This window comes from Psammomys obesus, unplaced genomic scaffold (genome assembly GCF_907164565.1).
Source record: "Psammomys obesus unplaced genomic scaffold, mPsaObe1.curated_primary_1811, whole genome shotgun sequence".
Taxonomy (NCBI): Eukaryota; Metazoa; Chordata; class Mammalia; order Rodentia; family Muridae; genus Psammomys; species Psammomys obesus.
This window is the reverse complement of record NW_026596443.1, coordinates 3786955-3809452: the sequence shown is the minus strand read 5'-3', so window position 1 is coordinate 3809452 and position 22498 is coordinate 3786955. Positions and strand designations below refer to the sequence as shown.

At 50.5% G+C, this 22498-nt stretch overlaps 1 protein-coding gene across 1 annotated transcript in view; it reads left to right on the top strand.

Moving 5' to 3' along the window:
* The window catches only part of Nav1 (neuron navigator 1), a 241983-nt gene that overhangs the window by 80546 nt on the left and 138939 nt on the right, over positions 1-22498 (top strand). Inside the window, exon 4 of the mRNA XM_055598193.1 lies at positions 11677-12477. Coding sequence (XP_055454168.1) covers positions 11677-12477 — 801 coding nt within the window. The remainder of the gene's footprint in view (positions 1-11676; positions 12478-22498) is intronic.

Genomic DNA, 22498 nt, shown 5'->3' with positions numbered 1-22498 from the left:
ACACACACACACACACACACACACACACACACACACACACACACACAAACATAGTCTGCCTGGAATAGAGTCCAAACAAGCAGTTTATAATTTTTATATAGCATGAGAAGAAATTTTCCCATGATGCCTTGCCACCATGCTGGAGTATTGGAGATGGCCTTCATAAGTGCCAAACACTGTCCCCACAGCCAGCTTTTGCCCCAGGGGCAAGAGTGTAAGACTCCGGCCAACCGGTGCTTATGTGAGCTCCCTGACTACGCAGGGTCCACCTGGTCCTCCAGGGACAGCTCGGCGCTGGGCCCATCTGCTCATGCTCAGCACTGGCTCTCTCTGCAAGGCCATCATCAGGTCTTAATTTGAACAGGCAAGGAAACCAGGGCCGACTCTGCCACGTGCCCACATGTGTGAGGCTGCTTTGAGGACTAGAAAGGGTTGCCTTGAGGTTTACATGGATTCCTTAATGACTTCCACTTTGTGGCATGTTTGAATGAGTGCTAAGTGGACACACACTGAAGGGATCTTCTCTATAGAAACATGTGTCACCGGGGAACCAGCCAGAGACTCCCCTCGGCCTCCTTCTCATATGAGGGTCGATACACACATGGACCGGGAGGAACCCACAGTTTGCTTCCTGCTGGGAAATGTCACTTGTCAGTGTCTTTTCCATTGGTGAGCTGACTCTGACTTTAAGCCACAGTTCATGTCTTGTGCATTGGGATGCAGAGAGCTCTTTCTAAGAAAACGGATGTATCTGCTGTGACTTAGTCTGGGATAGGAGTGAGGAATGAGCACTGTGCTCTCTGGGAGAGGGTGAAGAGATTGGTCTACACTGATTGGTGCAGCACAGGGGCGCAAGCAAACATCAAAGAACAGAGTGAGTAAAAGCTCCAACAGACCTCATAGTTCACACGACCTTGGCCTCGTTTTTCCCTGAGGAGGGATCAGCCTTATGCTCATGATTGATGGTGGTGAGTCAGCAGATGGACTGAAACCAGAAGCATTGCCTCTTAATTCCCAAAACGCTAAGATAGATAGCCAAGTGCTAGTGATGTCCAGCATTTACTGATGCCTACTATGTGTAAGCATACACTAGGTGCTTCTTACACAGAGTCCTTAGTGAACACAGTGGTTACACAGGTTAGAAGCGAAAACACTCGGGCTCTGAAACCTGTCTGAAGACTTGAAGCTCCAGGCTGTGTCAGGATTTAAGCCCTGCTAGTCTGAAGGTCGTGCCCTTCTCCTCTCATCCCCTGGCCTTTCCATCTGCCACCAGGGCTCACTGTGGCAACGGCACATGGTCCAAGCTCAGCTCAGATGCTGCAGAACCCCCCGCCAAGTGGCAGGGAAGAAAATGGGGTCAGTGAGCCACACACTTTGCAGCCATTTTCCTCAACCCCAGCAGTCCCCAGGATTTTGCTGGCACCTCTGTCACTCTAAACCCATGTCATTTCATGCTGCACTCACACTGCTGTGTTCCCTGTCCTCTGGGGACTTCTGGGCTGAGGTAAGCCTGATGCCCCAGCCATCCGTGGAGAGAGACATGCAGACAATTGACCAGAAAACAGAGCAAGTTCAGAGTGGATGCTACCTCGTCTTTTGTCATGTTCCAATAGGGCAGAGGAGGCCGCAGCATGGCAGAGCTCAAAAGACCCTTTTTACATAAACACCACAGCCATCTGGGACCAAGTAGGCTTCCAGGAGTTGGGGTGGGAGGGCAAGAACACTTGTAGCTGCAGCTGACACTTATTGTGGCTTTCTGTAAGCCAAGCATTGTTAAAAGCACGTTTAATCCTTCTACCAACTGCACGAGGGCTGGAGCCCAGCTCCAGGGCTTGCCTCTCAGCTCCCCACTCACTGGCTGCACAGCACCGGGGAAGACAATCTCTCTGTGCCTCTGTTTCCTTGGTCGCAACCAGGTTAATAAAGATAGCCTTTGTGGCTGGGCATAGTGACTCACATCTATAATTCTAGTACTTAGGTGGTAGAGGCAAGAAAATTAGGGGGTCAAGGTCACCCTTTCCTAAAGAGTGGGTTCGAGGCCAGCCTGAGCTATATGAGACTGTGTTTCTAAAAATAGTATTAAATGAGCGAGTGAATAACTAAATAAACCTTCCTCTAGGGGTTAGTGGGAATTAAGTGCCTAAATATAGATAGGTAAAGTGCTTAGAAGAGAGCCAGATGCATACTAATTATTTAATATTAAAATCAAGCAATATGCTGTCTTTATTATCCTACCTTACAGATGGGAAAACTGTAATACAGAGCAATTAAATGATTTGCCCAACTTGGTCCATTTAGGACTTTAACTCCAGCAGCCAGTCTTCTGTGGCCATACCCTTAGCTGTATATGCTATGACCTCAATGAAGAAGATACATTGAGCCTGGGGAGGGGCCAGTGCCTGAGAGAGAAGCAGTGTGATGGCCAAAATGGCCAAGCCTAGCCCTACAAGGGGCCTAATGGAAGATAGAGAAGGGAGGTCATCTGAGGTATCTTGCCAGAGGGGTTTGAAATAGAAAGAGAGGGATCTGGATTCTGCTGCCTTGGAGGGGGGAGGGTAGCGAGAAGACTGAGTGACTCCTCCTGACAGCATTTGGCTGGCAATGAGATTTATCTCCAGAGTAAATTGAACCCAGTAGGAACAATTTTAGCAAATATCAAGAACTGCAGAGGCTGGGCAGCCTGGGATCCCCTTTCCCAGTGTCGCCCTGGTCCAGGCCCTCCCTGGATCCTCCTATTGCATGTATGTGAGTGGCTTCACACAGTGTTTGCCACTTTGAGTTTTCAAAATACAACATATAGACTCAGCAAGGCCTAGTTTCCCTGTCTTCTGCTGCGCTAAGAAAACCAAGGCTTCTGCCTGCCTGACAGGAGTCGCTTAGTTAAGCACTAACTATGCACCAGATACTATTCTAAAGGTTTGGACAAAATAAGAAAAAGGCTTCTGTCCTTGGGTTTGCAGTGCAGCTGGGAGCAGGACAGCACGCAGCCTGTGCAGCTGTACAGGATCCACAGAGCATCCCCAAGTTGCATCCCAGATATCAGGGCAGAGCTTTAGCCTCCGGACACCCCTGATACTACAAGCACCAGCAGTGGCACAGTTCCAGGCTATGGCCCATCGGGAGCTTGAAGCAGTTACTGGAGAGCAGTGCAGTACACACACACTTGTGCTCAGCCCTCCCTGCTAGCTACGGCTACTGCCCGAGGATTGCAACATTGTGACTCTGCCCCCAATTGAGATAGGTCTCCCCGCACCCCATGAGTGTATATGTCCAGAGGCCTGTCTCCCAGGTGAGTCTAAGTTTTTGTAAAGTTGACAACACCCATCACCAGTAGTCTGGGGCTACCCGCCTTCATGTCCTTGCTACTGGAAAGCTGAGTAGAGAGTAGTTGAGTTAGTGATAAACTTTCCTCTGTGCTTTTTCTGGAAACAACACTCATTCCCATTCTGTCTATCTTGGACTTGGCTTCATCCTGATAGCTGTAGGGAAATTCACTCTCTAACTGCAGGCAACTACTTCAATCTCCTCTCTCTCTCTCTCTCTCTCTCTCTCTCTCGTTTAGCTCATGTAAACCCCAGCCCCTTGTTTAGCCCATGTGAACCAGTGGTCCTTGGTGAAGGCCTGAGCATAAAAGTGGCCTGATCTTAGGGACCTCCCCAAACTGGCTTCTGTTGTGCCTGTGAAAGCTGGCCAGCCCTCTTAGACTTTCCTCCTGTGGTCTTCCTGGAAATGCCAGGGTAGGTAAGGGCCTGCAGGAACTTTGTCTCAAGGAGTCAAAGCTGTCCTTGTGCCTCACAGAACCCGGCACACATCCTCCCATGTCCCACACGGCCCCCTTGACAAGAGGGTTAGAGGGGCTCTGTCCTCCAGGCTGCTCAACAGACTACACAGAAGGAGTTCCAGGACAAGTAGCTGAAGAGTAAGGTAGCAGTCACCAGAGCCACAGACATAGGCACTGTCTCCCACCCACGCTCTGTGACCCTGACTTCAGAGGAAACTTAAGTAGGACCAGTGAGTTCTGGGTCACTCACCCCAGAGCAGGCAAAGCCCTGGGAACAGGAGAAAGCCATGAAATACCTGACTATACCTTCTTCTGTTTTTTTGTTTTGTTTTGTTTTGTTTTTTGATTCAGGGTATCACCATGTAGCACTTGGTAGTGTGGAACTTGCCATGTAGATAGACCAGGCTGTTCTGGGACTCAGAAAGACCTGCCCCTGCCTCCCAAGTGTTGAAATGAAAGACATGAGCCACCACACCAGGCTGATTTTGAGGATTTCAGTGCCACTGAGGTCAGGAGTACAAAATGAGGGTGTTCTGCAGTGTAAACAGGAGTAGATAGCTAAGAGAACTTTTAAGCAGGAGAGCTCAGCCTCTGTGGGAGTGCAAGCAGGGCATGTGGAGCCTGGGACTCCCTATTAAACAGGTCCAGCCGGGAGCAGGATGCTGTGAGCTTACTGCATCCTTCCTCCTGGAGAGGCTGGGTTCACACGGAGGCAGGAGGAAGCGCTGGAGTGTCCAGCTCCTAGTGGTAAGACTGCGCTCTGAGGTGAAGGTCTCAGCTTTGAAAGCCCCGCCCACTGCTCTGGAAGCCCCGCCCACTGCGCCGAGAACTATTTCTAGGGTTTGCAGAGCTATTTTTCTGCGCCAATTGCCAGTGATTCCGGCTAAAAATAATTGAAACGCAAATTCATGGCAGCCCTCTATTGAATGCTGTGCCTTATTGAGAAATCTAACAAAAAAAAAAAAAACCTCTAATAAAGCACAGAGGTGTCAGAGGAGCAGTGAGGGCAGCCACAGAATGGGCCACACAGTGTCTTCTCGCTGGGCAGTGCTTGGCCAGGTGTCTAAACAGTGTCTTGGCCACATCCTATTAAGGGTTACGGTTTCCTTATTCATACAGCTATCTTTAAATGCTTTTTGCTCATGAACCTCCTTAAGAAACTGATGGACATTATGTCTCAGGGACAAACGACTACCATCTTTCTGGGCATGTGGCTGATATTAGGTGACTCAGCCTACTGACCTCCCAAATCTGGTCTGTGGATGCAGATCACAAAATTATTTTCTGTGGTACGATGTCATCAATGGGCTGGCAAGATAACCTCAGCTGTGAGCCTTGTGTTTTCCTTCTGTTTGGGGGTTTACTTGGCCCACAGTGAGACAATACAGTTTATTACAAATAGGTCAGTTATTCCCTGAGGGGAAATGTTGCATAAGATTATCTCCCAGGTCCCATGTAACCTTGTGATCCAGCAGTGAGAGACAAGGAACACTGCATGGAGTATCTGCTTTGACTCGGGTTAGACCCTAAAAAAAAAAAAAGGGATAGGTGCTCACAAAAAGTAGTTTGCCTGTCTCTACTGAGTGTATAGGGCACACACACACACACACACACACACACATACACACACACGCACGCAGGCACACTTCACTCTCCTCTCCATTTTCTTTCCTGGAGTTTCCTAGCTCATGCCCATAGTTGCCATGACAACCAATCTAGGCTGGTCTTGGTCTATGGACCATGTTATCTAGGTAGTACAGAGCTCAAGTGAGGTCCAGTGTGCAAGGGCCACTGAAGCTGTGTGTATGGGACAGTTGCCATGGTAATATATAGGACACATCCATGTGGAAACATCTGGACTTCTTTTTGGCCAGAGAAGCAAGGGTATGCGGGTTTATGAGTACAGTTTCGGACACAGTACCCTAGATTAGGTATTTCTTCCCGTTTTTCCCTGCTAGAAGGCAGAGCAGAGGAAGTGGAGGTTCCATGCCCCATTACCCTACCTAATTTACAGAACCAGTGTTGCTGCAGAGAATACAGGTGTCCAGTGCTATGCCTCAAGTGCAGGGGCAGGTAGATCATAATCTCCCCCTAAATTTATACATCTGACCTTTGCACCTAGAATAAAAACCCTTAATCCCTGAGCTCAAGGACTCTGCAGGACCAGAGAAGCTACACCAGGGACTTGTAGAGAACACCGTAGTATCTTCTCGACCAATTCTATGGCAAAGCAGAGGAAGCAGCTGGAGTGTTGGCAAGCAAGCAGACCAGTCTAAGAGGACTTCCTGGAGGTGTTCACGTGACGTCACAGTGCCTGTTGTTAACTTTTCTTATGCACATAGGACTAGGTGGCGACCCTAGTCCTGATTTAGTACTTATACATGTACCAGACAGGCTGGGGTGTGAGGACACCAAGGCCATGCTTGTCCCCTTTCTCTCAGAAGAGCAGCAGAACTCCCCCATACCTCTGAATACAGCAGAAGTTTGGGGGCATGAGGGAGTCTCAGAGCTAGATGTCCCAAGGTCATTCTCTGAAGATATGGAGTTTCCTTTGAAGGGGACAAGGACAGGAACAGTGGCCCCCTCCTGTCCCAGGGCTGCAGAAAAGTGAGAAAAGATGTTGCTGGGATTCCATCCCAGAGGCCTGGCTTCCACTCCACACTCCAGCTGTGCTGTCTCTCACTACAGGGTACTCAGAGGTCACCCCTGTTTACAGGCCCCACACATCTGTTCTGAGTCATGCATTATTCATTTAATCAGCCGTCGCTCACCAAATATTCCTGAGAGCCCACTACCCACACAGGACTTTCATAGACTTTGAGGACAAGTTCAACCAAAAAATGGATTCTTGAGAAACACAAATGCATAAATGCATGATGAATGGTGGCTACAGATGTTATGGAATCATTAAAGTGGCTGCAGTGAACTCGGGCTGGTTGTGGAGTGCTATCCTGAAAGGAAGAGCATTGACCTTCACAAAGGGTTAAGGAAACCTAAGGCAGAAGGGTAAGAAGTTCAAGGTTAGCTTCATGAGACCCTGTCCAAAAAATATATATCTAAGAATTGTACAGCCAAAAACCTAGGAGTAACATTCTTGATCCCTCTCTCCTACACACCCACATTTAGCCAGTGGGCAGATTCTAATGGCTGCACTATCTACCACTGTGGACCATGTCTCATGACCACCATCCTCACCACCGTTACCCTTCCACTGGATTTGCCATTCAGCCAAAGACCCCAACAATTCGCCTCTGTGTAGTTTTTCCCCAGGAGTAGCCAGGTCTCACCCTGACCTGTCATTGTTATTCTAAACCACATCCTTATATAAGGACCTAAAAGAGCCTCCCATGTCCTGCCTTCTAGCACATCTCTCACCCCACTTTCTGCAGCTTCCCCTCTCTTTCTTTCTCTCCAGCCTTTTACCTACCTTGTGTTTTTTTTAACCTTTCTAGTCTTTCAAGTATGCCATGAATTTCTTATTGCCATTCCAGCTTTTTTTTCCCTCCTTAGCAGTTTTTATATTTATTTTGTGTGTGTCTGTGGGAGCTCAGAGGACAATTTTCAGGAGTCAGTTCCACCATGTGGGTTCTGGGAGTGGAGCTGAAGGTGTCAAGCTTCCTGGCAAGTGTGCTTCCCCACTGAATTATCTTGTTGGTCCTCTTTAGTGCTTTTAAGGAGCTGGTATCTCTAGCTGATTTGCTCTTTCCCATTTGTATATAAAAGTCCACTGAGGACAAGAGTTACTGTTTCGTGTTCTGCTAAATCCCCAGCCTCTATCCCAGCTGACCTGAACCAACATGAGCAATGGAGAGCAGGCTTTCTAGAGACTCCATGCTCAAATATCAGCTGTTTGCACAGCCTCTAGCCTGGCCTTCCCACATTCTGCAGTCCCCACCAAGGGGTGGAGTGACATAGGAAAATTACCTGGCAGAAGGCAGTGGGGAGACAGGGGGTGTTAGCATCTTCTTAGGAGGTTACAAAAAAGGGTTATCATAGGAAGATGTGCACAGGAAGCCTTAAAGAAAGAGCTTGTCACTTTTTGGGGTTGATGGCACCCCGGCTCTAGCCCAGAATAGGATGGGATTGGCTTGCACAGCCAGTCCTTGTTCTCCAGATCCTGACCCTGGGGACAGAAACAAGAATGCTGCCTGTCCTGGACCTCTGTCCTAAGCAATGCAGGGAGCAAAGGGTGGGCTCTTCTGCCTACCACTCTTTCCCTCACACTCCTTTATCCCAAGGTCACCTTTCAAGGTCATAGGGTCAGGAACAGTCTAGCTCTTATTTCTACATTCTCTCTTCCACTGCCTTCCCTCCAGCTCTTCTATCCTAATGGGTAGAGCCCTCGACGTCCCCCTCCTCCCCAAGGGTTACATCATTTCCACTCACAGGGTTGTGAGATCAAAAATCCCCCAAAGGATGCCTTCCCCTAGCCCCATGCCTACATCTTCACTCCTCGGTTTGCTTCAAGCTGTCAGTCAGCAGATATGGTCAAAACACACACCTTAGTTCCAGTACAGAAATGGGCAGAAATGGGGCTTCATGTTTGTTTTAGGAGCGCTAAGGAGTGAAGATATAAATGATTCCAAATCAGCCTCTTTCCTCACATCCCCGGTAGAAACTGGCAGGAACTAGGCCTCATGTAAGGTCATTGACATCATCACCACCCTCTGATTTCCCCCAGCCCAGTCCCTTCCTCATCTTGCAGTCCCTGGATGATCATTGCCCTCTATGCAGTGAACTATTTGGGACCAGGCATTTTCACGGGGCGCTGAAAGGAGAAATGACTGAGTCTGAGGGGCTCAGGGATGATCTTGGGGATAGCATGACATGGCAGAACCTCCTCTCTTTAGGAATCACTGGAGGAAATGCTCTGTACATATTGACTTTATCGATGGATGCCAGAATGGCTGTTGCCACGGCAGCAGAGCATCTCCCTACAGAAGAGGATGGTTGGGAAATGCAGGGGATGTGAAAAAAATAACAAGGGTGAAATTTAAAGGTGGTACTAGGGATCCTTGGAGTATTCCAAGATGCCAAGATAGTGTTTAAAGGGAGCACTACCTGGCCACAGCAATACCCTTTAAAGACAGGAGGATTGCTCTCAAGAAGCCTGGCAGGGAGTTAATTCATGACATTGTGCATAGATAGTATTTTACATCTCAGAAACTGACAGGTGATGTGCTGTGTGGGAGGGAGTGGGACCCCAGGCTTGGATGGTGGAAAGGGGTGGTGCCTCTTCTTATAAGAACAGATACCAACCTGATCTTAGCCAAAAGGCTGAGGAGTCATTTTCCTTCATCTTGTCTTCTTCTAAAGTGAAGCAGAATTTCAGGGGCTGTTTACTAAAGGAAGGAAAGGGACTTGAGATTTGGGGAATATGATATCCCATGAGAGAAGGCACAGAGGAACAAAGAGGATACAGAGAAGAGGAAGAACTAAGCTGACACACGGGACCAAATGAGGGAGTGAGACAGCCATGGCGGAAGGAAGGTCAGGTCCCGGGGGCAGCAGGCATCCGGAGCAAAGCAAATACAGGTGGACACAACAACACATGGAACTGGGTTTCATAAAATGCTGAAGGCTTTACTATGGGTACAGACAGTAGAGATGAGGTGAAGCCAGGGTTTTCGGCTGCAGCAGTAGACACTCGTGGATGGACATAGCGCTCAGTCATGATGGGAAGCAGCCAGTTTCTTTAGCTGAAGAGGACAAGAATTTATATGTGGGGGAGGGGGAGACTACCAACAACAACCAAGTACTTGGTAAATCAGCCCACAGGTGTCCTTTGATTTCCAAATTGCCCTTTTAGAGAAAGCATTCCCGCGTGATTGACTCGGGGAAATCTCATATAAAGTAGAGAATGGCAGATAAGAACAAGGACTTTAAAAATAATGTGATGGTTTCTCTCTAAGCCCAGCACTGGGGGGTGGGGGTGGGCTGAGGCAGGAGGCTCCTGAGTTCCAGCGGCCTGTGACACTTACAAGTAGTCCGTGGGATCTGAGCCGCTCTGGCTTACTTGAACCAGGAGCCTGAGCTCGCTCAGGCATGAGCATGAGTATTTGTGTGTCCTGGGACTGGCTTCTATGCCTGCTCGTATTCTGACCGGATACCCCTCCATTTTGCGTTGACCAGCTTCAAATTGCCTGTTTACTGCATGGCTCCACCTCTGAGTTCCGAGAGCTCTGGACCTGGAGCCTCGGAGCACGGTCTGCCTGGTGACTGCCCCAGGTCTCTCCCCTCACTCCTTTGAGGCAGTGCCTCCTGTCATCGCTGCCATCAAATGAATACCCATGCTGCCTTCCTGAGATAAATGTGTGTGATGCCACATTTTCACAGGGACGAAGTCTTGCATTGTTTGCCTTGTATTCCCCACAAGACATTCAGTTCCTTAAGGGCAGACTCTCTCCATCTTCCTCTAGATCCCCAAGGCCAGCTTAAAGTCCACTGCTCTTGCCAAGCACCTCTCTGCCTACAAACCCTATTGCTAGCACTGTGCTAGACGTCTCTGCTACAGTCCCTGTCCTAGAAAGGCTTATGGAAGTACAATCCAGCCGTGGGGTCATGGGAGTTAGAGTATCCTGGGCTCTAGTCAGCACCAGGCCATCATTCAGGCCTCATAGCCATTTAGCCATGACCCCTACCCTGGGCTAGTGTGGCATTCGGAGAGCTCCTATGCGGACATATACAGGATCTTTTAAATTGGTTCTGCAGCTCTGCCGAGGAAGTGATGCTAAGGCTCCTCTGAGTCCTTGGGGTTCCAAAGCCCCTTTATCTGCAAAGCTAGTTCTATACTCACTGTAAGAGAGCAACAGAGGGTCAGTGACTTTGACAAGGTCATGTGGTCAGTGGAATGGGGACTCAGACTCCTGTTCCCAAGTGTTAGCCTCTTCCTCTTACACCCCAGTTCTCTTTTCCTGTCAACCCTGGGCCCTGTCTAAACCCTGCCCTGTACTGTGTCCCTTACCTTCTGGAATCAGGGGACAAACTATACCTTAGAGCCTGAGGGCAGCAAGAAAGTTTCCGGGGGAAACCAAAGGTAGCAGTTTGTGGGAATTTCGCTCAGACTCTGCCAGTTTCTACCTAAGACCCCATGGGGCCACTCTTCCTGTGTCCACAAACACCCTTTCTCAGTACCTTCACCTGTACCCCTAAATCTCCTCTCCTCTACTCCCAGATGCGATGCAGCAGGGAAGTATCTGCCCCATCTCTCTGCAGAAAGCAAGGAGAAAAACCGGTGGGATCCTTTCCGTGCCCCCAGGGCTCAGCTCACAGACACCTCCCCCTCCCGAGCCAGGAATAGACACACTCTCTCCCCTGCCCCCCTCCCCTTGCGCACACTCCACCCCTCCTCCTGTTTGCTCCCCGCCTTCCCCCTCCCCTTCTTCCCTGGGAGCTGCAGCCCGCAGCCTCTCCACGAGCTAGAGGGAGGAGTGTAAGGAGGGCGCTGCCCGGGAGCGAGCAGCCCTGAGCACAGATCGGTCAGCCGGGGACTGAAACGAAATCCCAGCATCGCAGCACGTCCTGGCCTCGGTGTAGCCGCTGGGCTTCCATCCTCCCTTCGACTGATTTAAATTTTTTAATTTATATTCTCCCGCCCCACCCCTTTTCCTTCGACCCCGCCCCATCAACCCGCTATTTCCTTGCCTTTTCCTCTTCTCGGGCTTCCTTCCCCGCATTTCTTTCCCCTTCGCCCTCCGCTTGCTCCCTTGCTCCTTCCCCTTCCTCTCCCCTTCCTCTCCCCTTCCTCTCCCCTTCCTCTCCCCTTCCTCTCTCCTTCCTCTCCCCTTCCTCTCCCCTTCCTCCGTGGTTTCTTCCGTCCTCTACACCCCCCACCCCGCCACTCCGCTCCCTCCTCTCCCGGTGCTCCCGCCCCCTCCCCCGCCCCGTGCCTGCAGACGCGCGGATCGTCCATGCGCTCCTCGCAAGCAGAATGCTGGGCAGCAGCGTCAAGAGCGTGCAGCCCGAGGTGGAGCTGAGCGGCGGCAGCGGCAGCGGCGGCGACGAGGGCGCGGACGAGCCCCGGGGAGCCAGCAGAAAGACAGGCGCGGCGGACGGCAGAGGCATGCTGCCCAAGCGCGCCAAGGCTGCAGGAGGCAGTGGCAGTATGGCCAAGGCCAGCGCAGCGGAGTTGAAGGTCTTCAAGTCCGGCAGCGTGGACAGTCGTGTCCCCGGCGGGCCGCCCGCCTCCAACCTGCGCAAGCAGAAGTCGCTTACCAACCTCTCGTTTCTCACGGACTCTGAGAAAAAGCTGCAGCTGTATGAGCCTGAGTGGAGCGATGATATGGCCAAGGCACCCAAGGGTTTGGGCAAACTGGGGCCCAAGGGCCGCGAGGCTCCTCTGATGTCCAAGACGCTGTCCAAGTCAGAACATTCGCTCTTCCAGCCCAAAGGCGGCCCTGCGGGAGGCGCCAAGACCCCACTGGCCCCACTAGCGCCCAGCCTGGGCAAACCAAGCCGGATTCCTCGCGGACCCTATGCGGAGGTCAAGCCTCTCAGCAAGGCTCCTGAGGCAGCGGTAAGCGATGATGGCAAGTCGGATGACGAGCTGCTTTCCAGCAAGGCTAAGGCGCAAAAGGGCTCAGGGACCGTGCCCTCCGCCAAGGGCCAGGAGGAGCGGGCCTTCCTCAAGGTGGACCCCGAGCTTGTGGTGACCGTGCTGGGCGACCTGGAGCAGTTGCTCTTCAGCCAGATGCTAGGTAAGTCTTGCGGCCCCGCCCCACCCCGCCCCTGGTTTTCTCCTGGCCAGCTGCAGGGAGAGGTGGAGGAAAGCGAAGCTTCCTCCCTTTCCCCCTGTACTGATCACTGGCCAGGTTAGGAGGGGCATTACTGCCCAGATGTGCAGAGCTGGCCTACCTCCAGCTGTGTCTGGCTAACGTGTGTCTTAAAGATGTCGCTGGTGGGAGCCTGGGCTCTGCTGTGGCCTGGTCCGGAGGTGAGGGTTGACAATGGGGGCGGGGGACCTGGGCTCTCAGAAACCATTAGCTCCCTTGAATTTTGAAGTGCAGAGTCCTAATATGGCAAACCACTGTGAGGTTGGTAGAGACACCAACCGAGGAGTGGTCTGTGCTGGTTAACGCAGCATCCAGCATTGCTAAGGGAGCATTGGTACGAGCCCAGATCTAGAGCAAAGATGTGGGGAAAGCAGATGTGAGGGCCAGTTGGTCCTTGGAGCAGAGCTGAGGCTCCACTTCCTCTGTGGATCCCGGCTGGGAGCTTGAGTCGGATTTCCCGGGTGTGGGGGACCTGGCAACAAGAAGTGTCTGGGGCCAGGGAGGCGGGCGGGTAGCCAGCTGCGCGCATCTGGATACACGTCCTCCATCAACCCAAGCAACCCCCTCCATCTCCCGAAGTGTTTTAGGGAAAGGTCTGGGCTTTTGCAAAGAGACTCCCGAAAAGCCTTTGCCCTTCGGCTAATGAAAGCCAAGCTGGCGGGAAGGGAGGAACAAAGCTTCTTCGGAAGAGGAAGCCGGAGAGCTGCTCCATTGTTCTCCAAGCCTGAACAGTCTGAGCAAAAAAATCCAGAGCCAGCTCGGGAACCGTGTTTTTTTGTTTTTGTTTTTTTCCTGTAGAGCCCCTGTTCTCAGACAGGGATACATGGAGGATGTGCCTAAGAAGGCTGTGGTGCCTCGGAAGCCAGCTCTGGCAGTACAGGAGCTGTGGGAGCTTGGCTGCTAGCCACCTTGAATGCACAGACTTGTTGCGGTGGATGGGATGTGGGTCCTCAGGCGCCAGAGCCCAGGGAACCCATCTTCCTGGGTACCTTTGCAGTCTAGTACCGGCTCTGCTGGGGGCTGGGAAGGGGTGTGTCGTGAGCATGTGAAAGGGCGGGGCCAAGAGGAGAGCAGCGGTCCAAGTGACCTGAGGGATGGAGAGAGAAGCTAGTGGGGGCCCAAGGCCCCTGGAGAATGCTGAAGGAAACCTGTTCGTCCTGCTGCAGTCTTCCTGAGAGATCCCTGCTTGTGGGGTGGTGAGGGTCTGGTAAACAAGGATTCTGCCTCTGACACAGATTGCTTTTTGCAGAGGCGGTCAGGAGACTGGAGAAGGGCAAAGGGAGGAAAACAGCCTAGTCCCTTTAGGCTGCCCCCCCCCCCCAATTCGATTTGACAGTAAAAAGGAAGGCTGGGGTGGAGTGTGCAGAAGTGATAGGCAGAAGTGCCACCCTGGTGCCTGTTGAGCCGAACAGAGATCCTGCCCTCAAGGAGCTTGCCATGCAATGGGCTCAGACAATAAGGGAAAGAAAACACTTGGCACAGCAGGGCTGTGTGAGGAAATGAAAATGGGACTGTGTTCTAGAGAGGGACTGAGGAGGAAGGCCTCTTCTTAGGCCTCGCCAAAGGGGGTGATCAGCAATTGTGACTTGAGACATGAGGATATCTTGGAATGAACATAGCCTGAAAGATTAGAGGGCTGAGGGGGAAAGGGCCTCCGTATGCTTTGGGCAGGGGTAGATGAGTGTTGGCAGGGGCAGGTAGAGGGCACAGCCCCATCCTCAAGGTCAGAGCTTCCTCTATTTGGGGTGGGTTAGCTAACTTCTCTAACCCTCCCCGGTTAAGGCTTTTCTCAGACTGCCCATCAAAGGCCTCTTAGTTACTTCTCAAGAGGGACCACCACAGAAACTCTTGACAGATGGTCCTAGAGCTGGCTAGGGGCAGGAAAGGAAGAGAAGCTGAGCTGTGCTCCCTTGTTTCTGCCCAGCTGTCATTTCCCTGAAGCACACTTCCACAAGATCACTCAACAATTATGGGGTGACAGGAGAACTCCTCCCTTTTTTAACTAGTCACATGCTGGGCCAAAAGACAAGAAGAGCCTGTTGCCTGAGCTGTAGGATGGTATTCCTCCTGAATCCTCAATTTCAGCTCTTTCATGAGAGACCTAAGAGAAAGAAGAGCCCAGGGGTGTGGAGGGGTCTGATGAAGGTGGTGTGTACTGGTCCTCGGCCGAGGGAGCCATTCTGGTGGCCTCATAGAGGGCTAAGGATCTTCACTCTCAGGTGGAGGTGAGAAGTCTGCAGAGGTTGCTGTGTTGCCTCTATATGAGAAGACCAAGAGAGGGTGGCATTAGGCACCCTGTCTTGCCTGTCTTGCGCTGTCTGGCATCAGATGGCAGGGAAGCAGTTGGCGACTCTGGGCCCAGCCTTTTTCCTGTGTGAGGAGGGGGGTGGAGGGTACACTGACCAAGAGAAAGGGCGATGGTGGAGCTGGTTGGCGCCCCGGGGCCCGCACATGTGAGCCCAGGGTCGGATGGCCCTTGGTAGAGAGCAGAGTAGCATCTGGGGAGAATGATACCATGATGTCTCCCATGAGGCCCAGTATCAGCTTATACACATTCCCTGGTCCCATCTCAGACCAAGCTTCCTAGGAAATGGCAGGGAGCTGGGGTATCCCCCAAGTAAGAGCCTTTCTGGAATAAAGGGAAATAAATGAGGCCTGATCATCCCTTTCCCAAATCTCACCTGGGGCCCAGAACCTAAACAGGCTCCCTGTCTTTTTCTCTAATCTGAAAGCTGCCAAGTAACTAGGGTCCCCCTGGAGAGCCCTGCAAGCTCAGAAGGCTGAGGGTGAACCCCAGGGGAAATAGGCCAATTCTAGTACCCTAGCTTGATAGTCCATATGAGATAGTTTTGATTCTGGAAGTAAATCACTAGGCCAGCTCTGGAGCAAAACAGAGAGTGATGTTCCCAAGTCCTTGTCCAAAAGTCTTGAGTTCTGGTTCCTCCTCTAGGACTCAGTTTCTCTCATGGAAGAGACCCCTCTCATGGCTTGTCTTATAAGTGGGGACAATGATTAGACCTTGTAAACATCCCGGGTGGATTAAAGATTGCTTATAGTAACATAGAGGAGTTAAAATTACAGTTATGCCCCAAATCATACTTCAGTTCATCAGCTCTTTAACTACAGATTCAAGCAAAGTCGGTCTGTTGACTCCACAGACATTCAGCTTTCCCCACTATTCAGCCCTCTGGGAAAGAACAGACAGAGTAAAACAGTTAAGATGGCCCAAGGTCGGGGTGTAAGAGAACCCAGGATCTTGGAGTTCCTAGTCCCATTTCTTTACAGAAGGTGTCTGGCATCCACAGAGGGGTTTCCATGACAACAGTTCTCTGCCCTCAGAAGCACAGACCAAATAGAATTGAGGAAGAAAGGCAGGAAGCTATCCATTTCTAAGGCACCGGGGCTTTAGGGGGAGGGCTAGGAAAGGGTTGCTTCAGAGACTCTTGTCTGGATTGGCTTTGAGTGCTGTGGGGTGACCTGGTTTCACGAGCGCTTCTCCCCATTCTTTCTTCAGTTCCTTAGTGGGGAATGGACATGTGACTCTAGATAACTGCTTCCCTGAGCAAGCAGGTAGATATATATGCAAGCTCTGCCCAGAGGCATGGTTGGTGATTCCAGGAGCTCTTTGAGGCCTAGAAACAGTGTGGACAACCCTCCTTGCTACCCTTCCCTGAATATTTGGGCTAGAGGGGACTTTTGGAATTACAAGTTGAGGGTTTGTGACATCAAGCAGAGCCAACTGGTGAACATGCTCATGTGAATAGGACCTTGGGGCTCAGGGCCTCCTGCCTTCCACTGAGCAGACCATTTCTTTCTCTGTCACATTCAGGGTGGTTTTCTCCAAGGCTAGGCTTGGGTCTCTGCCAAAGGATGTTCCTCTGCTCTGGTCACTGTCCTGTCTTGATTGCTGAGACTAAAGCTGGTCTCCTCACAAGGCAACCTGGGTTCTGCGTCTCAGAGTGTAAGAGCCTAGATGAATAGGCCTTGGGGGTAGGCCCTCTTACCTTGGAAAGAAGGTTCGAGGAGGAGCAGAAGTGCCCAGAGCTGCTCTGGTTCCCTTGAGTCGTGTCCAGGATGATATTCTTCCCATTGCTGACTGACTCCAAGCCCAGACCACAGGCATTTCTAGTCTTAAGTCAAGCCATCTAGGACCCCAGCCAGTGTTTCCGGATACTTTCTTCTTGTTTTATCCCTCTCTGTGCCTAATCAACCTGCCCCCCATCCCAAGCTGCCCAACCAGCTTCTCCTCACCTGCTACCCTCAGTCTTGCCATTTCTACAACTCTCTCTTCATACACTCATTTCCAGGTCTCCAGCATCTTACCCCAGGGGTTTGATGGGGGGGTCCTGGAGCTTGAGTCCCCAGAGTGTACAGCTGCATGCAGTTCAGCCTGAGGCCGCTGAGCTGCCTTTGCATCTCACTGCAGTGTCTCCCTGGACGAGCAAGGGCGAATTCCCCTCCTTTCTGCAGAGTGCTCAGCCTTCCCTGGAATTTTGTAGAACCAAAGAGTGGGAATCGTCTAGATGAGACACCCACTGAATGCTGAAATTAATCCCTCCATGGCATCAGAGGCAGGTGGGTGTTCTGGTTTACACACTCCTGGTAACAGAGGGCACAGTACCTTATTTTCCTGGAAAGCATTCATTGTTAGAAAGCTTTCTCACTGTCTCTCCTGCCTCTGTCTCCCTCTGTGTCTCTCTGTCTGTCTGTTTCGGTCTCTGTCTGTCTCTCCCTTTCTGTTGAACCAGGATTCTGAGTATTTCTACTGTGGTCCCATTTGTTCTTTGGATCCTTACAGATGAAGGTAGCCTGCATTTTTTACAGAGGTTAGATGCCTGTTGGAGCTTTGTCTCATCTTTCCTCCCTTTGCCCTGTCTTTTCATCTTTCTTGTGTATGTCTTTTTTTCTTTATTATTTTTTTAATAAGGCTTTGTGGGGAAGGAATCTGACCTATATGCACCTGGTTCCCAGGGCTGATAGAGCCCATCTTCCACCTGGATCAATTCCTGCCTCCTCATAAAGCTTGAATCTTAAAATGACTCCCTGCTGAGGATCCTTAGAGCCCATAGCACCTGGCTATAGTTTTGTTTTGTCCCAGAGAAGCTGTTCCTGACGAAGCCTTTCTTTCCCTTTGCAGAGTCCCCATGCTAGCCAGCCAGCAGAGGGGAAATGGGCGCCACCTGTTTCTCATTTGCTCTGGCTGACCTCCCCCCCACACCCTGTTGGATTACCCAGATGTGTTTGATGTCCAGAGAGCCTGCAGCCTCCCTTCTCTTACACAGACAGGGCCAGTGCACCAAACCCAGCTAACTGCCCTGAAGGGGGAGGTGACCTCCAACAGAAGCTCATAGAATCCCTGCCATCAAGGCAGACACCTCCCCATACTGCTAATTCTGTCACTGGGGAGGTGGGACACCTGAGCCTCCCTGGTTCTTTTCTACTTTGTTCAATGAAGTCAAGTCTCTGCTTTCATCTGACCCCCAAACGCCAGTGTACAGTCTGGGAAGATGCCCCATCTTCTCACTGGAGGTGAGTTGGGACCATCCTAGGTTTTATACCTCTAGTATATGAGATATAAAATGATGAGATAGGAAGCTCCCTATGGGGGAGAGATATTAGGCCTGCTGAGCTCCAGCACTCCTCTGCCTAGCCTAGTGCTAGTGGGTAGGAGAGGCAGTGATCATAGATGTTTTGCACACTTCCAGCATATTGTACATATTGTGTTTATACACAGCTCTTCATTCCATTGCCAAACCTCAGCAAGGCAACCAGGGCTCGCAGGAGCCATGCCTTAGTCTGGGCCATTCTGGAATCTATTTTAGACATCTCAATGATACATTTCACGGCCATGGGAGTGGGTGGTTTCTCTGAAGAGCCTTCTAATTTCTGGGTAGCAGTCTCGCCCAGTGTGTTTCATGGTGCTGCTACTCCTGTGACTAGGATGTGGTCACCAAGAATTAGAGCACTTTTGTGCTCTGATCAACCACTCCCACTGCCTGTCCCCATGAAACTGAAGTTGCCTGAGGGTTATCCAGTGGGGTCCTGCTGTCGGGTATAATTCAGTGTAGGAGATGTATTTTCATAGCTGTGACCTCAGGATGACCAGTAAGGTAACTGGTGCACACCACAGAGGAAATATTGACATAATGGGTGATGTGGTCACACAGCACAGCCTTGGACTTGGGTGAGGTTGAGTGAGGAGTGTGCAGTGGGCAGTATGTGTTTCCATGGATTAGTGCATACCCAGGCCACCGCACTCTCTGGTTTCCAGCACAACTGCACACCCTAAAGATGCATTTACATGTGTATATATGTATGTACAAGAGCTGTGCCAGTTTAAGAGTGTGAAATATGACCACAGAGGGAAATGTGACCACGGAGGAACAACTTCCCCCAAACAGACTCCAGGCAGAGACTTCAGTGCTCAGATGCCTGGCTTTTTTCCCAAACACACACTTTAAGTGCTGGTTACCCTTCAGATTCTGAAGACAGGCTTTCTTTGCCCTTGGTGACCCACTAAACAGGCCCTTTCCTTTGGGAGCTGGCAGCCATCCAGACAGGAGGCCCTGCCTTCTTTCTACAGAGTCCCCAAGGTGCCTGGGGCCTAGAATTCCAGGATCCCTATACTGGGGAACTACTTTTTAGGAGTGCTGCTATCTGATTCTCACCAGGCAGAAGGAAAAGGGAAGGTCAAGAATACAATACCTATTTGTAATATTTACTGATTGTCTAGTGTCTGAGAGGCATTGCTTTTATGCTGTATATATGCATCATATTTCTTACTTACAAATAAAGAAATGGAGACCTAAGAGAAAAAAGTATGCCACCCAAAGCCAGGAAAGCAAGTGAGATCCAGGCTTTGAACTTAACCTCTAGGATATACTGCTTCCTGGATCATCAGTCCTTCCTCCATTTTTTTTTTTCTTATTCTGCTTAATTCATAAAAAACTTGTCAAGCTGCTGGCAAGGGCAAATCAGTACAAACATGAGATTGAGGCTCTGGTATGGGTGGGAGATGGGTGGCAGGAGCTCCTGGCTGGCTGAAGGAGAGGTGGTAAAGAAGGAGCAGAAGCAAGTCGTAGGGTGCGGTTGGTGGGAATGAGCGTGCAGGGACAGTAGGCTCTGGGGAAGCATCTGGATCAGGGCTTGCTCCCAAAGCACCCCCAGAGCCTTGTGTACCCTCCTTCCTTGGGCACGGTTGCCAGTGAGATTAGCTCTCCAGGGCCTTCAGGTTCTGTTTCTCCCGACTGGAGGGACAAAGCTTTAGCCCTTCCAGATGGGAGGTGTCCAAGGATGCCTGTGTCCAGAAGCTGTCTCTCTCGTTAGGTGCAGTTCTGATGAGGCCTACTGCCTAAGATGCAGTGTTCTGCCCTTAGCAGGCATTGGTGCCCTGCTTTAAAGACAGACCAACAGCCCCCAAATCATGAACCAGACCACTCACCCCAGACATTAAGGCAGTTTAGAACTAGACTCTGGAGTTCCTCTTTTCTCTTCTCCCCTCCTCTCCTCTTTTCTCTTCTCCCCTCCTCTCCTCTTTTCTCTTCGACTCTCTCCCTCCCTCCTATTCTCATTTTTTAAGACCCAGGTCTTATGTATCTCAGACTGACCTCAAATTTTATAGGCAGCTGAAGGTGAACTTTGAACTCTTAATCTTTTTGCCCTGCCTGGATTTACAGGCATACGTCCACAACATCCATCGAAAATTTTCCATTACCTCTGACTTTGAAACAGATATACACAGAATGGAGGCTACATTTCAGCCTCCAAATTATTTACTTGATTCAAGTAGCCATACAGAAGGAGTCAGAAAACTATTCAAAGGAATCAGAGTTGGGCATGGTGGCATATATTTTGCAATTACAGATATTCAGGAATCTCAGGCTGGAAGATTGCAAGTTTAAGGCTAGCCTTGCTATCTTAGTTAGGGTTTCTATTGCTGTGACGAAACACCATGACCAAAGCAACTTGATGAAGCAAAGGGTTTATGTGGCTGACACTTTCATGTCACTTTTCATCACTGAAGGAAGTCAGGACAGGAACTCCAACAGAGCAGGAGTCTGGAGGACAAGAGCTGATGGAGAAGCCTTGGAGGAATGCTGCTTACTGATTTGCTCCACATGGTTTGCTCAGCCTGATTTCTTGTAGAACCCAGGACTACCAGCCTAGGAATTGCATGACCCATGATGGGGTGGACCCTCCCTGATCAACCACTAATTAAGGAAATGCCTCACGGGCTTGCCTACAGCCTGATCTCGTAGAAGCATTTTCTCAACTGAGGCTCCTTCCTCTCTGATGGCTCTACCTCGTATCAGTTTAACATAGAACCAACCAGGACACTTTACAATTTAGACCCTATCTCAAAAGGAGTTAAAAAAAAAGGGTGAGCACAGGGGTAAACCACTTGCCTAGCATGCACAAAACCTGGGCTAGGTCTCCAGCACACACCCCCACACACACCCCAACATAGTGGAATCATACCTTTGGCATAGGGAAGAAGGCATGCTACTCATCCAGCTTCATATGAATGAACATAGGACAGAACTGGGAATGGTTGCCTTGGAACTCTCAGGGAAGATAGTCCTCCAGGGTGTGAAGGAAACATGCCATCCTGGGGGTAAGAGGACATACAGAATGTGGGGGTACTTATTACTTTATGCTCAAGATTTTATCTTTTTTTTTCCTTCCTCCCAGTTGTTAGAAGAGCCGGAGCATTTTGTCATGGAGGATTTTGTTTTGCCATGAAATCTAGCTAGCTATCCCCAAGATGTATTGTCCTAGAGTTCAGGGTTTACCACAGGAGACTAGGCACAGCCCTGTTGTCTTAATGTTTCCATGGGGCCTTGATGATGACAGAGCATCCAGGAGTTGATGCAGGATTCAACTCCTGGCTTTGCTGTCAACATGCCCCTGCTTCAGTACTCCAGGAAGGGAGTAGCCTCAGGGAAGACTGCATCTATGCCCCTTGGGGGTGGACAATCAGTGGCCATGCTATGGTGATGTTCCCTCTGCTATGGTGGATGACTGCAGATGCGAGAAGTGACCTTCTTCAGGGTAAGGGTTGGGCCTGTGAGTCCTGACACTTCCTAGACAGTGGAAATTGCTTGTTTCTCAGCAGGCAGTGTAGAGAGGCTGCTGTGATCCTGTTGCCACCATTAGAGGGACATGCTGAGCTTTCAGGGCCACAAGGGCCTGCTTGGCACTCTAGGCCTTTCTAGTCCCTGAGACTTACCTGTAGCTTCAGGGCCACTCCAAGCCTTGGCTGTAGAGTTTTGGATCTTTAGAAGAAAGTACCCAATACTGTAATAAGGGTTATATAGTGTACAGAGGACATACACCTCCATGCAAGGCCCTTCCAAGGACCACCTAACACTTGGGAGTATCTGAGACTTTGGAGATCAGGGACAGTGTTAACCAGCACTTATTGAGTGCTTACTCTTTCCCAGCTGTGAGGCATGCTTTGTTCAGATAAACCCATCCCATCACTAGAATGAGATGTGAGTCAAGGGAAATGTAGAACAACCCTAGCAGACCATATAGCAGGAGGTGCCCAAGGGCCTCCTGCCCTGCTTTCTGTGGCTTCTGGACTATGGTGGTCAAGTGGCCAAGGTGGCAAGGAACACAGGCTATCCATGCTTGTCTAAGATGATGGAGGGTTCTGTGGTCCTCGACAGCCAGGGTAGCCCTTCTGCTGCACTTCTGTTGGCTAGTAACCCCACAATCACCTAAGACTTCGGTATGTCAGAACTCATGAATGATTAATAAATGTCAAGCACCTTGCCCAAAGGCATGTGGCCAGCTCATGGTGAGGCTAAGCTTCAAACCAGACTTGACTCCGTTTCCCACAGTTAGCTACTAGGCTCTTATGTCTCTTGCATGACAAGCAGCATATCTGTTCCTTGCCCCTGCTATATTCTGGAACTCATGGGCTCACAGTTGCCATACTTCT